This window comes from Candoia aspera, chromosome 16 (genome assembly GCF_035149785.1).
Source record: "Candoia aspera isolate rCanAsp1 chromosome 16, rCanAsp1.hap2, whole genome shotgun sequence".
Lineage (NCBI taxonomy): Eukaryota > Metazoa > Chordata > Lepidosauria > Squamata > Boidae > Candoia > Candoia aspera.
Window position 1 is genome coordinate 11,497,427 of NC_086168.1, and position 16,457 is coordinate 11,513,883.

General features: G+C 57.2%; 2 protein-coding genes across 2 annotated transcripts in view; both read left to right on the forward strand.

The window, feature by feature from the left end:
* Positions 1–16,457, forward strand: part of PDCL (phosducin like) — a 242,491-nt gene that overhangs the window by 38,079 nt on the left and 187,955 nt on the right. The gene's annotated exons all lie outside the window — the stretch shown is intronic.
* RBM18 (RNA binding motif protein 18) lies at positions 134–6,040 on the forward strand. Its single transcript, XM_063315982.1, has 5 exons — positions 134–292; positions 3,387–3,513; positions 3,919–4,005; positions 4,360–4,445; positions 5,269–6,040. The coding sequence occupies exons 1-5, from the start codon at positions 171–173 to the stop codon at positions 5,426–5,428; spliced, it is 582 nt and encodes a 193-aa protein (XP_063172052.1). The 5' UTR covers positions 134–170; the 3' UTR covers positions 5,429–6,040.

A 16,457-nucleotide genomic window follows, 5' to 3' on the forward strand; every position in this document is an offset into this window, starting at 1 on the left:
TCTGCACATGCCCAGAGGCGCGCGCCCCGCTCGTTCGCCGCTCGGGGTTTCCGCGGAAGCCTCTGCACAACAACCCCGCTAGGTAGGCTCCGTCGGCCAGCGGGGGGGGGAGCTGGGCTGGGGCCTCCCCGGGAGCAGCGACCTGAACGCCGCCCTCTCCGCAGGTCCGGATGGCGGGCGCGGGCCCCCCCCCGCCGAGCCTGCGCCTGGAGAACGCGTCCATCCTGTCCGAGGGAGCGCTGCAGGACGGGCACCGCCTCTGGATCGGGAACCTCGACCCCAAGATCACCGAGTGAGCGGCGGGCGGCGCCCGGGGAGCCCGGCGCGAGAGCGGGGGTCCCACCCGCCCTCCTCGTGGCTGCGACCCCGTTCCCAGGACCGCGCGTCCGCCGCCGCCGCCGCCCCCGGCCGAGGGGCGCCCGGCTCTGCTCCGGCCCCGCCCCTCCGCTCCGTCGCGGGGAGGGCTCGCCTCGTCCCCCGCCGTCCGGGAGAGCGGGCGGCCGCTGCCCGAGGCGGACCCCGTCGGCCGCCCGGCCCGGCTGCAGCTGCCGGCGCCCCGGCTCTGCTGCTGGCGGCGGCGGAGGTTAAGTGCGCGCGCGCCTGACATTCCCCTGGCCTCCGCGTGATTAGCACCTTCAAATTGCGTGCTAACGCGTTTGAGCAAGCTGAAGTGGGGCAATTAAACACCGGCGAGGAGGGCTTGATTGCCGGGAGGGAGGCTAGATGTGCGGGGCTGGCGCGCTTCGGGCAGCCATTTCTCCTTCCCCTGCCGCCCCCGCTTTAAAAAACAATCTCTGATTTACGCATTCCAAGTGGCTGCCTTGTTTTATCTCCCGATATTGGGTGCCTCTCAGCTGTGGAGGCAATTTTTGCCCAGCTTCTTCTGTTCCCGCAAGTGCCTCGGCGTTTTTGTTCCAAGTGCCGTTCCTTTCAGCTGGGCAGCGTCCTAATCGTGCCTCTAAGTGGAGCTCGTCATTAATGCCCTCTTCAGGAGATTCATTCAGGGCTGCTGCGCTAACTGGCCTCTCCTCTGTTTTGCATTAATTACCAATTTTTGGCCCAGTGTTTGTATTGCTGTAGCTTCTCAGCGCTGAGTAATTGGGGCTGCTGCTCAGCTGACAGGCTGCCGGAGCCTTTTGAGCAGGATGTGTTTAGGAAGTTTTTGGAAGTTAAAAGCATCTCTGAGCACAAACGTGCGGACAGGCCAGTCTGATTTGCAGGCTTGGGAATGTGAGATTCTGCACTCTGTCCAAAAAACAGGCATACTGTTGATCGCTGCCCTGGCTATTATAACCGTTGCTTAGAGTTTTAGGTTTCACAACATACTGTGTAGTCCGATAAAGCTGTGAAAACCCTCTGAGGTCCCCTCAAAACAGAAATGTTTTACGCCACAGCAAAGTTTGCGTCCCTTAGCACTTCCATGCATTCTGCAGTGCATTCCAACCCACTGTTACGTTTCTGAGTTTCAGTTTGCTTCCGTTTACCTGTCTTCCAGGCAAGAATTCTGCCCTTATGTGACAAGGACTGTTTGGCATTGCAACCTTAAGGGAAACGAGTGTGGCCTCTTTAGAGGCAAGAGGCCTCAGCTCTTCTAAGATCTGCCCTGAGGAACTGCGTGGCGCTTGCAAACAGGCTCCCGGCCGTAAATGGCTTTAGCATGTGGCTGGGACCATTCCCATATCCTTAGAAAACCATTGTTTCGAAGAACCGTCAGCTTGGTATCTGAATAGCACTTAGAGTGCCAGGAGGAAAGCTGGCGGAAAAGGAAATGGGACTTGGACCGATTGTCTTGCATGTGTTTTGGATGGCAGGAAGTAGGAACGGGGCCTATACGCCTTCCTCTGCCTGGACTAGTGGTCCCAGGCACCCCATCAAAATAGCTCCGGTAATTTTCAGCAGCCCGACTTCCTGTTCCCTCTCCGTAATGGAGCTCTTCCATTACTTCAGCTCCTTGTAAATAACAGTCAACAATATTGGAAGTAAAGAAGTGGGCAGGGACGTAGACGATGCATGCAAAGCAAAAATTTATTGGCAAAGCGAGTTGTGTGCAAATTCTTACCCGCTTCAAGATTGCTTGCAAATGTAGCGTCAGGAATTCAAATGACAGCCACAGTTGTCTTGTTGATGAACTGCCTGGCATGTAAATTTGCCAAAAATTAAAAGAATCTTTTTATTCTTTCCTTGAGAGTCCTGGAATTGAGGGTAGTGAATGCCACAGCAGGCAGCGTGGTGGAGGGATTAGCATATATTGGCCAAAGGTTTGAAATCCCGCCCGTTATTTTCCCTGTGATTTTTTTTCTTTAGACTCCATGCATGCTTGCCTTGTAGTGGAAGAGAATCACAGCCAGTAGAAATGCACTTGGCAAAGTGGGCAGGAAAGATGCCAGGGCCATTGTTGACGGCCCATATCAGAATCCTGCCATCACCGAGCCTGGGGATTCAGAGGCTCATTCCTTTGCACTCAGACTGATGCAATTTAGCACTTCCTCACCATTCCTCTGGCCTGAGATTTAAGCACGGGGATTTGGAAGCTGCATCTTTCCACAGTTATGGAGACACCATGGGGAAAGCCCCACACTGAATTTGATGAAATTCAGGCCGATGAACGCACTGTGCCAAACGGACCACAAGGTTGCCAAAGAAAATCTAGTCAGATTCCTCAAGGCAAGATGCTAGATGTTTTTTGCTTCAAGAACAGGATGAGCTGCAGCCGTTTGGGACTAAAGGAAGCAAACACATTTGCCAAAAAGAGGAGATAGTGCTGGGGGTGGGGAGGGAATAGGAGTGTTTTTATGCTTCTAACAATAGCTAATAAATCTTGAGATGACTTTCAGAAATGAATAAGCCAAAATCATGTGGTGCATCTTCGTGGTTCAAAATCTTCCTCAGGTCACTGTGAGGTGGGATGGGGCCCAAAGATTAGCTGCCATGTAGTTGTGGCAGAAACTTTCCTCCGTCAGTTTGCAAAAAAGTCTTTCAGCCACAGGGAAAGGTGGCCCAGCTTTCCCTCCTGTTGCTGTAATGCATCTGCAATAACCTGCTCTGGGAGACTGCTTCAATTCCTGGAATTTTCTCAGTTTTCTCAGCCACTTCAGGGAAATGACCGTGTTGGTGGGAACCCACAGGAACAGGTGCAGTTGGGCAGGGAAGCTGCACGTTCCCCAGAGGTTCCCGATGGCCCCGTGTTGGCCCTTGTCTTCTGTTCTGTTGGCCACCTGCTGATAGACTTCTGACACTGAGCTGGATGTCAGCTTTTTGACAAGGTCTTTTGGCAAAAAGACGCCCCACTTTTTCTTCTTCTGAACCTCTCTGTTTATAAAATGTGGGGTGAGGTGGGTTGCAGTGACGGAATTAATTGTTCAGCCCCTTCCCACCCCCCCTTCCAGGTATCATCTCCTCAAACTCCTGCAGAAGTTTGGCAAAGTGAGGCAGTTTGACTTCCTCTTCCATAAGTCGGGTGTCCTAGAGGGGCAGCCCAGAGGCTACTGCTTTGTGAACTTCGAGACCAAGCAGGTAGGTGGAAGCCGGGAGCTGCTTTAACCCAGGTCGGGCCCTCAGGCTCTCTCGCCCAGCAGCTGCCGCCTCCTGACCCCACACCAGACTCTCTTCCACAGCTTGATGGAGATCCTGTAGGATAAGGTCAGGATCTGCCCAGGGCAGGGCCTCTGTGCGGCCCTGGAGAAGATGTTCCTGCTAACCCATTGACCATTTCCCCCTTGGTCTGCTGCTGCTCGGTGGCTCAAAGCACCACCCTGGTTGGATGCCTTCCACAGGCTGCAGCCCCTGCCGTCCATCAAGACTGTCACTGTCCCTCTTTGAAAACACGGCAAAATCCGACACTGCCTTTGAACTGTGCAAAAAGCCAGAGCTGGGCAGAGGGGCAGGGGTTCATCCCTCAAGGGCCTTTTTCTCCTGCAGGAGGCAGAACAAGCAATCCACTGCCTCAACGGGAAGCTGGCTCTCTCCAAGAAGCTGGTAGTGCGGTGGGCCCACGCCCAGGTCAAGGTAAGCCTGCTCCCCCCCTCCCCTTGTGTCAGAGAAGGTCCTGCTTTCTGCCCCCAACAGGTTGATCTCCTTCATGTCTTCTTTGTGCAGTTGGTTGGGCTGCCCAACTACACTCAGGTCCACCACGTGGTCTTCACGCGAGCTGCCCGAGGCCAGTTCCAAACAACAGACCAGACAGCCACATGGGCAGAGCCAACTTGGATTACATTTGCTTCAACGTGTTTAACCAATATTACTTGACCTCCCCTGGGTTTAACAATGTCCCTCTTCCATCAGTGGCAACATTTGAAGGGGCACAAGGACGCTCTTGCTTCAGTTGGGAAATAATTTCTCTTTCTGCCCCCTCCCTGCCAGAGGTATGATCAGAATAAGAACGAGAAGATCCTCCCCATCAGCCTGGAGCCATCTTCGAGCACGGAGACCCCACAGTCAAACCTGAGGTAAGAGCTGCCTCTAATTGTGGGGACGGGACTGTCCTTCGAACGCAGCTGGAACAGACGGGGCCCCCGAAGAGCAGAAGAGCATCTGCTGGCCCTGGGTGGGTCCTTGAGCTCCTCTCCATCCACTCTGAAATCGGCCCTGCGGAGTCAGGGGAAGGCGAAGAGGCTGCGGGCTTTGTGGCCAAATGGGGAACGGGCCCCGGGTTTCATTTGGCAGATTTTACCTGGCGCTGTGGTCAGTGGTGGAGCTGACTTTGAACAAGCCGATTTGGAGTGCGTAAGCTCCCATTGGGACTAATTTTATTTTGTGGGTTCCTTGGCAATGCTTCTTAGCTGCCTTTCAACAAATAATTCTTCATGAGACGGTTAGCAATTGCTGAGTTACCTAAAAAGAATCTATCCATAGAGAATAGGGGGAAAAGACAGGACAGCCGATGTTCACTGAACATTAAGTAGCACAAAACGGGCAGGAGCGCCTCCCCTCGCTGATCTCAAAGCCTTGAACAAACATGTTACCACCTCGCTGTGAAAAGAGGCTGGGGACAGACACTGGTGGGTCTTCTGGAGGAGCGAGCAATCAGCAGAGGTCCCTCCCGTATCCCGACAGCCTCAATCTGCTGGATTAAATGCAACTCCTGAGGAAGAAGCATGTGGGATTCACAGGCCAACGAGCATGGGGGGATTGCGCAGTTAAAGAAAGGGAGCTGGAGAAGGGTGTGGCTTGAACCCAGGGGTGGCTGCGGGGGATGCTCCTGCATGAATGACGTCTCACTCTGGGCGGCAGAGGGGACCGAGTTTCAGCCGCCTCTCCTTCACTCTGCAGCGTCAGCATGAAGATCAAAGCCATCGAAACCAAGCTGAAGATGATGTCGGAGAATCCTGATGCCGAGTTCCCACCAGCAGCCCCTTACGCGTACTTCAAGCCCCCCGAGAAAAAACGGACTGGCCCCTACTCCAGAGCTGCCTGGAAATCCAAGAGATGATGTGGCGGTGCCATCAGCGCCATCTCCAGGCACCCTCTGCAGGTAGAAAGTCGGCTAGGAGGAACCAGAGACCGGAGCGCGTTCCGTCCCGGCCTTCCGTGCAACTGTCCTGACTCCTCTTCCCTTTGCGCGCACGGAAGCAGACACTCCTCGGAGGAAATGACTGTAATGCCTCCCCTAAACCTTTACAGAACTTGTCCAACAAACTCAACCGATTCAGTAGTAAAACCAGATTTTTTTCCCCCCTCCGTGGCTAGATCTAGCTCCAGAGCCCAAGGTGTGTGTGTGTTGGGTGTGTTTAAGTGTGAATGTTTTCACCTCTTCGGTATTTATTCCGACCTGAAGGTAACGAAGAGTGCTGATGGGCTGACGGTCTGCCTCGAGTATCTCTCTGACCGATAGTAAAATGTGATTGGAGTTGCCTGGCCTTTCCAGCAACAGAAAAGTAGGAGTTTCTTGCACCTTGAAACCTGGAAAACCCTGGAAGGGGACAATGAAGTTGGTAATGTTTGTCTGTGAGCAACAGCTGCCTTGGACACATCTGGGCATATATGTATCCGTTCTCTAAAAAAAAAAGTGGCGCCACAGGAATAAACTTTTATCCCAGTTTCAGAAGCGCACCTTGTTGAACGTTGATCCTTTATTGTGGGAGGCCAAGTCCTCTGCCTTCAAAACTGGTAAATCAGCCACCGGCAACTGGGTGAATTTTTAAAAATTTCTGTCATTACTAATGGGGAGGGGCAGCAAGAGAACTGGAATGGAGAAATAGCTAGAAAGTCGACCTTAGGCGGGGCCAGGTGCAAATGAAGCTTGCTGGGGAATCGTGGAGCAGCCGTGGGCTCTCGGTTCGATCCGCCTCGCAGGGCCCGTGGTGAGGCAGTTGGAGATGAAGCAGCAGCTGGTCCTTGGAGAGAAGATACAATATGCAAGCAGTCAGAGAAGATGCGCCCCTGAGAGCGTGTCTTTTGAGCCGCTGAGGGAATCTCTGGTTAGGTAGAGAAGAGAGGAACAAAACCTCCCCCTCCCCGTCCAAAACCTTTCACAGCCTTTGAGAAGACGGGCTGGAAGAGTGTAATTTGTGGACAGGTCCCCCTCCCACGTTTCTCTTTCTGCGGGGAACATGTTTTAATACTCCCGAGCATCTTTGGCCCCTCGAACAGCAGTGACTGTTCAAGTGATAACTGGGTGCTTCTGGATTTGAACTCTGCTAGTAGTAGATAGAAAGGAGGCCTGAGGAAGGCCTTGGCCTTGGCTGAGCTTAAAGCATTGCGACTGCTCGGGAAGGCTGGCATTGGGCTAGGTGGGCATGCAGTCTCTGCCCAGCCTCATCTGCCCTGCGGGGAAGCAGCCCTCCCGGGCTGGCCGGTCACTTTGCCTTCAGCTGCAGCCAGCCTAAGGCTTTCTGGCGCACAAGCAGCCACTTTCAGGTTGCCCCTGAAACAGCTTCCCCTTCTTTCCCTGCCCAATTTGGATGTCAGTGCCAATCAGGGTGATTATCCATCCTGGCTAGGCCTTCCTTTCTTCATCTCCAGTTACTTCCCTGAACTGACTTCAGGGAGAAGCCACTGCTGGCCCTTGCGTCCTCCAGGTGATCAAGTTACCCGCGGCCTCCCACCGCAGCCGGCCTCCCACCGCAGCCGCTGCCAAGAGGGAGGCAGGAAAGGGAAAGGCCTGCGTGCCCTCTCTGCCAGGCTCCCTGGAGCTGGGGCACCAAGGCCAGGCCCCTCTGGAGCTGGTTGGGCTGCCTTGGGGTACATTGTGGGCATCCAGAGCTTGCTCCTGGGAAGCAGCAGGCGGTTCTGCCTGGAAGGTGGCCGTTGGAGGGGCTTAGCCTGAGCCCCTCCGTGCTGACTTCCCTGCTTCCCAGCCGGGGAAAGAACTCTGCGTGCCCTCAGGGGCTCGCTCTGCCGGGAGACGTGGGTCTCCGGAGGGAGAAGGGGGGGGCTGCCTATCGCTGGCGGGCGGCGTGCGGCTTGCGCCTGGCCTCTCCTCCCTCCCCGCCCTATTTAGCTGCAAGCCGGGAAGGAGGAACTTGAGGCGGGGGGGGGGGGAGAGAACGTCCCAGGCAAAAGGGGGAAAAAAAAGGAAAAAGTCAAGTCCTCTCCGGCAGCTGCGCGCGGCGGCGGCGGCGGCTGGTGAGTCACGTCTGGGCGGCCGCCGCTGCGGAGGGGAGCTCCCGCCTCGCGCTCCCCATGTTCTGGAAGAATGAGCCCGTGGGCGAGCAGCCGCGGTCGGAGGTGAGGCAGAGCCCGAAAGGCGGGTGGGGGACGAGAAGCCAGCCCCCTCCCCGGCCCCGCGGTCCGTCCCAGGCGGAGGAGGCTGGCAGGGAACAGCCGCGCTGCCCCGCTCTGTCCCGGTCCGAGGTGCCCTCTGCCTTTGGGGAGGGTGGGGGGTTTGGGGAAGTTGCGTTTGTCTAGCCCGGGGGGGGGGAGGCCCGACAGCCAGGTGCCCCGATCCCCTTTCCTGCTGCGCATTTTTCCCCACGGGGGAGGGAGAACCAGGGCGCGTTCCAATTTGGGGATGTGTTCGGATTCCTCGGTTCTCTTAGTAGGGCTGCTTGTTCCTTGTTTTGGAGAAGGGAGGGGGCCTTGAGCGGATGAGGGGCTCAAGTCCCCCCCCCCCGCAGTCCAGGTATCTCTTGCTGCTGGCCTGAGGTGGGGGCGGTTGTTAAGCGCCAGGAAATTGTGGGGTAGGAATGAAGAGGCTTGTAACTCTGGGAGGAGAGCGGTGCCCTGCTCTTTTTCGGGGGGGGGGGCAGAGCAAGGGCGGGGGGGGGCAGAGAGGCTGGGGCGCGCTGGCGTGCCATCCCCGCGCGCCCCCCACCCCCGAGGCTGATTGCCAGGTGCGCGCGCGCCTCTCCGGCCCGGCGGCGTGGCTAATTGCAGGTGCTTCGGGGCGGCGACTTCGGGAAGGAGAAGGAGAAGGAGGAGAGGCGAGGCGCGGCTGGTGCCGCTGCTGCTCTGGCTGGGCAGACCGAGTGGGCGCGCTGCGGCTGCCGCCCGAGCCGCTTCCCGAGGTGCCCCCCCGCCTCCCCCTCCCCCTCCTCCCCCCTCCTCCCCCGCCCTCCTCGGCCGCCTCCAGCGTTCGGTGCAAACGCGCCGGGCTTTGCGCCTCTCCCGCCGCCGGCTCCCGGTCGACGTCGCTCCTATGGCCGCCCCGAAGTTGGGCTTTATTGTCCGGAAGGGGCGACTATAGGTGGGGGGCTGGAGCCCCACCGACGGAGCCCGCCGCCAGCGCCGCCGCCGCCGCCGGCGGTCTCCTCCGCCATGGTAAGCTTCCGACGGGGAGGACGAGCCCGGCTCTCCGCGGGCTGGAATGGGAGGCTCTCTGCGGCTGACACCCGCTCTCTCGGGCTCCCGCAGGCCCAGTCCGACGGGGAGGCGCTGGCCGGCGCCCTGGAAAAAGAGGAGGTGCGCTCGGGCGCCAGCACCCCGTCCACGCCGTCGGTCTGCTCGCCGCCCTCCTCTGCCTCGTCCTCGCTGCCGCCGGGGGCCAAGAGCGTCTGCTCCAGCTGCGGCCTGGAGATCGTGGACCGCTACCTGCTGAAGGTAAGGACGCGGGGCCGGGGGCTGGGAGGGGGCGGCCTGGCCTGGCCTGGCCTGGCCTGGCCTAGCCCAGCGCGCTTCTCCGTCGCCCGCAGGTGAACAACCTGACCTGGCACGCGCGCTGCCTGGAGTGCTCGGTCTGCCGGACGCCCCTCCGCCAGCAGAGCAGCTGCTACGTCAAGAACCAGGAGATCTTCTGCAAGATGGACTACTTCAGGTAGGCGGGCGGGTGCCGGCCCCGGGGGAGCTGCGCGGGGCCCGCGGAGGGTTTGCGGAGGGCCTGGCCGGACGGCCCTGTTTGGCCCCGCTTCGCCGCCGGGCCCACCCGAAGGGCGGCGGCAGAGCCGGATTCTCCCCGTTTAGGCGGCGCTGGCAGACGGGGCCGAGCAGGCCCTGGCCGTCCGCTTGTCGCCGGATGGAGCCCTCTGGCCGCCTCCTTCCGCGAGCTCCGCAGCCGACCGTGGGAAGGAGCCGAGCCGAGCGCCGCCACCGCCGCCGCCGCCGCCGCCTCCCTTGGGGACGGGCGCTGCAGGCCAAGCGGACGGCGCGCTGGAGCTGGGGGTAGGTGCTAACCCGAACCCTTCCCGGGGGGGTGGGATGGAGGAGCCCCACCGAAAAGCAGCGGCCCGCAGCGGCCCGCATGCCTCCTCGCCCCGCGGCGCGGGCTCCCCGTGCGCGCGCGAGCCTGCGAGGCCTTCCGAGCTCTTCTGCGGCGGGGCAAAAAAGTCAGCGCGGGGGGAGGGGAGCTTAATTGCGGTGCCGGCAATCTCCTCCCACTGCGGTGACTGGAGGCCGATTCCAGGACCCCAACGCCGCCTCCCCCCGTCTTTTCCCCCTTGCTCCGCTTCTGGCTTTCTGCCTCAGAGCGCTGGAACTGGGAAGCTTGCGCGCTCTTTTAGCATCTTGGCGTCTCCAAATTCCGGCGGTTGCGCGGCCCGGCTGGAGCGAGAAAGACGCAGTGCTTTTGGCGTCGAGAGCCTGGATGGCACGGGAGGGGCGGTCACCACCGCCGCCCCTGGGGCCGCCGGGCGGGCGGGCTGGCGGGCAGCCTGCGAGGCTGGGAGTCCCCCCCTCCCCGCTAATGGCGCGGGTCTGTCGGAGGGGAAGCGGGCGAAAATTTCCGTGGGGCAGGGCGCTGCCCGCAGGCAGTGGGTTTCTTCCAGGGGAGTTCGGCCGGGGGCCCAACATTTCTGGGATCCTTGCGGAGGGTGGAATCGGCGAAACCCGCCGCCGCTCTCCGCCGCCCTCCTCCCCGCTCGTTTGCAAAGGAACGCTTCTGCCTGGCGCCGTTGCGCGAGGTTCTCCTGCGGAAGGTTCGGAACGAATCCGGATTCGCTGGGGACGCGGGTCCCACGGCCTGTGCCGCTTTCGCCCCTTCTCTTCCGTTTCCCCTGGACTTGCTGGGAGAGAAAAATCGTTTTTTCCAAACGGTCGATAAAGTTGCGCGCTTCGCCGTCGGGAGAGGCGCCTCCTTGAGCGCTTCTGCTTGCGCGCCCGGAAGAAAGAATGAAGTGCGGCTTTGGCAAGTCGGTTTCTCCGGAGGGACGCCTCGGGCTGCACCGGCGTGGCAGACACGGCTCCTCCTTGGCCATAACTGCCCCCGAGTTCCCTGGAAATCCTTCCCGGGACAAGGGCACTTCCTAGAAGTTCCCGGGTCCCGGGAATCAAATCCAAGGCGAGGCCCCAGATTTCGTCCGCCGGAAGAGCGGCTGTGCTCCGACAGCGCTGCGGAGCTCCTTTCGGCCGGTTTTGTTTCGCGAACCGCTTGATTTCGTTGATTTTCGACTGGCGGACCTCTCCTCTCCTCTCGCGCGGCAGGTGGGGTCGCTTGAGGGTCCTTCGAGGCGCCTTCCCGCTTCTGCCCACCGCGAGGGGCGAGCGTGTTTAGCTCCCGCGGGAAGCGTCGGGCTCGGAGGGGGCGTCCAGGCGGTTTCTGCCGTTCGCCTCGGTTCGGATGGGGTTTCGCGCTGGGGACGGGTCAGCCTTGAACCGCCGTTCTCCGGCTAGGAGTCCCGCTTCCCCCATTTCCAAACGGAGGAGAAAAGGGTAGCTGGACGGGGGGCATGGAGCTCTGCCTTTCTCTCCCGGGGGAGCGGCTTCTTCCTACGACCAGGGGGAGACGCGCGCGCAGCCCTTCGCTGATGGCCGCGGCTTAGGGCAGGACCCCTGCCCGTCGCTTGCCAGAGAAATCCCCTCGATAGATGCGGGTTAGGGAGCGCGCCGGGCGGACCTTTCAGCCTGGAGTCTTGAGGGAACCCAGCTTAGTCCCGCGTGGTCTCTCGGCGGGCCGGGGCAGCTCCGAAAATCGGGTTGAGGAAGCCCAGGGTCCGGGCGAAGGGCTGGCTGGGGTCAGGCCTGTGGAGAGACGCCGCTCTCACCCCCGTCCGCCCGCCCGCCCGCAGGCGAAGGGGACCGCGAAGCGGAATCGGGAGCCTCGCCCTGCGGCCGGAGGGTTCCCGGTGATGGTCGCCGGTCCCTGCCGGGCTCCGGGACCGGGCAGATTTACTTCGTGGGCATCTGGCTGGGTGGTGGTGAGGAGCGCGCCGCAGTGGGGGAGAGCGGCCGGGTTTGCCCAAGGCAGGCCGGCGGTCCCGAGAGCCGCCGCGCAAGGACCGGCCGGGGCGGGCGAGAGCGGTTTCCGCGGTCGAATCCCAGCCCTGGCCGCGGCGTCCTTCGGGTCGCTGTGCCCGGTGGCTTTTCGGACGGAAGAGCCTTTCTCTACGGCCGGAGTCTCTCGCCCCGGAGGGAGAGAGGGAGCCGGAGCGCTGTCTGGATCCTCACGACGCCTTCGTGCTCAGAAGCGCCCGGGGTGGGTTTGCGAAGCCAGGCCCGGTTCGCCTCCCGGTGAGTTTGGGGCTGAGGCTCTGGGCCAACGCGGCCGTTCCGGAAAGCCGAGCCGAAGCGGCGGGGAGGACTCGATTTGGCCGCCCCCGGCCGGGCTCTTCCTAATGGGCGCCGCCTAGGCCGCCCCCCGGCGTGGCTCTGCCCGGCTCCGGCGCCCCGATACCCACCGCGGCGGTGTTTTTGGCCTTTGGCTTCCGCAGAACCGAGGAAGGGCCTTCTGTTCCTTTGACTGCAGGGACCTGGGGACAGCGTTCGGGTGCTGAACTTGGCCCCGATTAACTTGGTTAGCTGGGGAGGGGACCCGGCCATTTGGGGCGCGTCTGGTGGTGATATCTGGAGAGGGACCGACCCGGATCTGGGTGCAGGGTGAGCCTTGGTGCTGTCAGCCAACGTGCCGCCCGGGGCACCCAGTGGGACTGCTCCAAGCAGGAAGCGAGAAGCGGAACCGCGGCCAGGGCCTCAGCCCTTCTGCTCCGGCTCTCGACCGGCTCCGCTGGGATCTGCCCGGCTTTTAGGGGCTGACTTCTTCCGTGCCGTCCCTTGACATTTCTAAGCCGGGAACCCCAAGCGTATCTATCAGGCAGCATGGAAAAAAACCTACTGAGAATGTGGGAATGTTGGCTTCCATTCTCCGAACCTTCTCTGGGCCGGGCCGGGCCCGGAGGGTTTCCCAGAAGGAGCCCCACCGAGCCTCGGGCGCTGCCCCTCATTCCTCCTCCTCGGCATCAGGCTGGGCAGATGCTGCGGAGCGTCTACAGGCTGGCAAGGGAGCTCTGCCCACCCGGGGACTTTTCTTCCGTGAATTCTCTCTCCAGCTTCAGCCGTCAACCTGTGGTACCTTCAAACAGTTCACCTCTCTTTTCCCCCTATTTTTTATTTTTTCATTATTATTATTATTATTATTATTATTATTATTATTATTATTATTATTATTGTGGTTTCCAGTTTCAGGCTTTTACTTCCCTGCCCACGTAAACCATTGAAAAAGGAAGGGAAGATGCAAAAGAGGGGAAAACGGGCCATATTGCATGTTGGATGTTAGGATGGGTAAGAAGTGGTGACAGAGGATTAATTCTTGGAACAGATTTCTGCCTGTAAAATGGGAGGAAATGCTCTGTGTTAGAAAACAGAGCGAGCTTCGTAAAAATGCAAGGTTCTGGTTCTGGATAGTAACAATGATGACGGTAGGGGTGATGATGATATTAGGTACCAGTGTGATGCCAACCTTTAGCCGATGAAATAAAATTATTAGTAGGTTAGGAGGAGAGAAGTCTGGTTCCCCACGTACAGGGTGTGTGGTGAGATAGGTCTGTTCCCGGGGCCCTACGAGCCCTATGAGCTTTCAGGTTCACAGAAGTGTCCCTAGGACCAAGGAAGGGGCTTCATTAGACACCCCCCCCCCCGCTTCTGCGGAATTTTTTGACCACCTGCTTTGAACGAATCAACCGTTACTGTTGTCGATCAGGTTTGGTAATACATGATCTAAAACCAATATGTGATTATGAAATTTGGAGTGCTGGGGAATAACTTGACCTCCTGAGGGTGCACTCGTTGTTTCTAGAAATTTTAGGCAATGTTTTTGTCTGGGGACAACTGGTTTCTGAAAGACTTGGCAACACCAAATGCTCCTCGGTGTCTTGGATCTCCACCGAGGTGTTTAGCCGGTCACGGATTTAAAGGTAGTCCCGTGCCCGGCTTATTCACTGGGGGGGCCACAATAGAAATCGGAGGAAAGGCATTGTGCTTGTGAGGAGATGTGCCAAGAGGATTTATCATGTAATATAACATCCTATATTAATTTACGGAGACCCATTTGGGACAGTGGAATTTCTTCTTAGTCTAGGAGATCACAGTTTATTCCTGCGATCGCCAACTGATGGCCACATTTCCTACCTTAGCTTTTCCACATGCACATTTTTCAAAAAGAAACCAAAGAAAAGGACTTCTTTCTCTTGCGCTAAGGATAGTTTCCAGCATTGGAGAGATAAGAGAACAGGACTTCCGGGGCGCTTGGAGACAGAGGAGAAAGATTAATTTAGTGCTGCTTGTGGGAGGCACGAATCATGGGACAGAGAAACAGAACAGAGATGTTTAAATGGAAGGTGTTCTGCGGGGTGGCAGAGGTGGGAACGTGTGGGTCTGGGCAAGTATCAGCATTGTTTTTGGGCGAGGAAGTGGGGCAATCCTAGGTAGAGGAGGGGAACCAGTTGCCAACCCCTTTCCGCTGTATCACAGCCCTATGAAGCAGTGGGAGCAGGGAGGATGGCTTAGTTTCTTTTAAAAACTGGGGCTGCTTTTACTCTCCTCCCCCTGGTCTGGAAGGCCTCGGCAGACTCTCCCGTCCCAGCCATTTTTAGAGGCTTTTCTTCCCTTTCATCACAGCTTCTCCTGTTCCACGCTAAGTCCTGGCATTCAAAACAGGTTCTAGAGGCTTTTGTTTAAATTAAACGCATCCTGGTTTCACGTGGTGCCAAATTTAAGTGCAGAGCGCTAATTTAAACCTGAAAGCAGGACCGTTTCACCATTGTTCTCTAGCTGAATCTGCAGAGCCAACGCCACGGGAGTGTTTCAGGGACGGCAGTTACACCGTGCAAGTTCAGCGGCCTATCACCTTGGATGTACTGCTGCTCAGCTTTGCTTGGGCTGAGAGGACAGATCCTGACACTTCTTTAGAGTCAAACACAGGTTGAATAAAATGGATTTTTAGCATGCCCCATTTTAAGAAAAATTAAATAATCCATCTGATTACTGGGACAATTTTACTTTGGTTTTTTAGCATCTGCCAGCTTGGTTTTTCTTGTACTTAATGATTCTTCAGAATGTTTTAATTTTTTTTTAAGAGCTCTAAATGGCTTTGTCCATACCGGACATGTTTTACAAAAATAGAATTCTTCGTTAAATATTTGCACAAAGGCATTAGTCTAAATTGTGGTTAAAAAAAAAGGAAGATGGTCTTTAAAAAGGCTAGTCTGAGCATGAAACAGGGAATGCAGAAAGACATAGTTAAGTAATGCTCTTAATTGGCTAAAAACATGACCTCTGTAATGAGCATTGATGGTAATCAATCAATTGATTGAAACCTATGAATTGGGAACCTTGGCAACTGCTAGTTAAGATATGGGTTTGGAACGGAGATAAGTGGTGTAGATTTAACGGAAAATTCTTTCTCTTGCCTTTGACGCAGTCTGAAGGAGCGGCTCTTCTGTTTACAAGGATCCGTTCTTTTCCCAATCTGTGGCAGGAATGAAAAATTAATTAACACGGTTCTTTGTTTGCGCAGTCATGTAAACCAAGCATCATACAACTGGCTCACTACATTCCCCATGTGCAAGAAATTAGCGGAATCTCGGCTGGTCCCTCCCTTCTTCTGCCTCCACCCCCCTTAGAAGAAAAATTAAAAATTAAAAAAAAAACACTGGCATTCAGTCTGCTTTGGCACAAAACCTTTTTATTTGCATGCTTTTTTTTTTTTTTAAGTTCTGTATCTCCTGGGCCAAAAGGATGGAGGCTCGGATAGGTGCCAACTCAGGTGATGTTCTCCAGGACCAATTTCAGCTGCTTGCAGCTGACCGTGGTTTGGGGCCTCATGAGCTCTTCCCGTCTCCCTCTTTGGTTTAAAAAAAAAAAAAGGCGCTGCCAGAGACTGGGGGGTTTGCCAGAAGCCAGCTGCATTTTTTGGAGCTGGATCCTGAGAGCGTGTAGCCACTTGTTTCTTGAGGACTGAGTACTTCATTCTGCTCCGCTCTGGCTCAGCTCGTGCAAAGATTTGGAGAGTTGGCCGGGGGGGGGGGGGATGTCAGAAAGTGCTTGGTCCTCAGCATCTCCTGCCCAGCATCCCATGGCTGCCCGAGGCTGGGCGTGCTGTGCTTCCGACAGCCTGTGATGATCACACAAGTGAGCCAAGGGACCTATTGTGCAGGGCCTCCCTTCCCTGGGGTCTCTCTCTCGCTGGAATTGGGAGGCTTCTTCCAAAGAGGGGAGTATATTGGAAGCAAAGCCCACCCCCCACTGGGGGTTTGGTGGGGAGCCCTGTTAGCAGGGGAGACTCTTGAATAGCAGGGAAGCCTACGCAGCCTTGCAAGGAGCACGCAGGGATCCCTCTGGCTGCCCCTTTTGACGCTCTACAGCCATCTGCATAGAAGGGGGAGGGAGGGGCTGTTTTAGAGCTAGGGCCCACCTGAGGAATTGGGGAAAGGGGCGGGACCACAGAGGATGTGCACCTAATGGAAGAGGGGGAGCAACTGGCTTTTATCCTGTTGATGCATCATGCAAGAAGGCTGGTTAGCAACTAGATGCCTTCAGCCAGAATCTGTCCGCCGTCTTGTTTTAATGAAAGGGAAGAGAAGGAAATTTTGTACCAGGAGGGGAAAAACTTCTCCTTGCAGGAAAATAAGTTGAGGATTTGGGGGCACCATATCCCGTTCTTGCAATCCCCAGTGATTTCTGCCTGTATCAGGCTGTTTAGGGAACCTACCACTGCCCTCTCCCTGAAGTCCAACATTTTAGCATAAAAGCACCATTCTCAAGATGCTCGCTTTCAGAATGGCCCTTAAAGTGATCCAAGCCGATGGTAAAAACGAGCTTTCTGCGAATGAGTGTTTACCATGACATTTGGATGGGTGGAATGTTGGGATCTGGAG

Excerpts from the sequence above, each read along its gene's own strand:
- RBM18 (XM_063315982.1), top strand. The coding sequence starts at position 171 with ATGGCGGGCGCGGGCCCCCCCCCGCCGAGCCTGCGCCTGGAGAACGCG. Across the intron at positions 293-3,386 it reads CTCGACCCCAAGATCACCGA|GTATCATCTCCTCAAACTCC; the intron begins GTGAGCGGCGGG and ends CCCCCCTTCCAG. Across the intron at positions 4,006-4,359 it reads GGGCCCACGCCCAGGTCAAG|AGGTATGATCAGAATAAGAA; the intron begins GTAAGCCTGCTC and ends CCTCCCTGCCAG.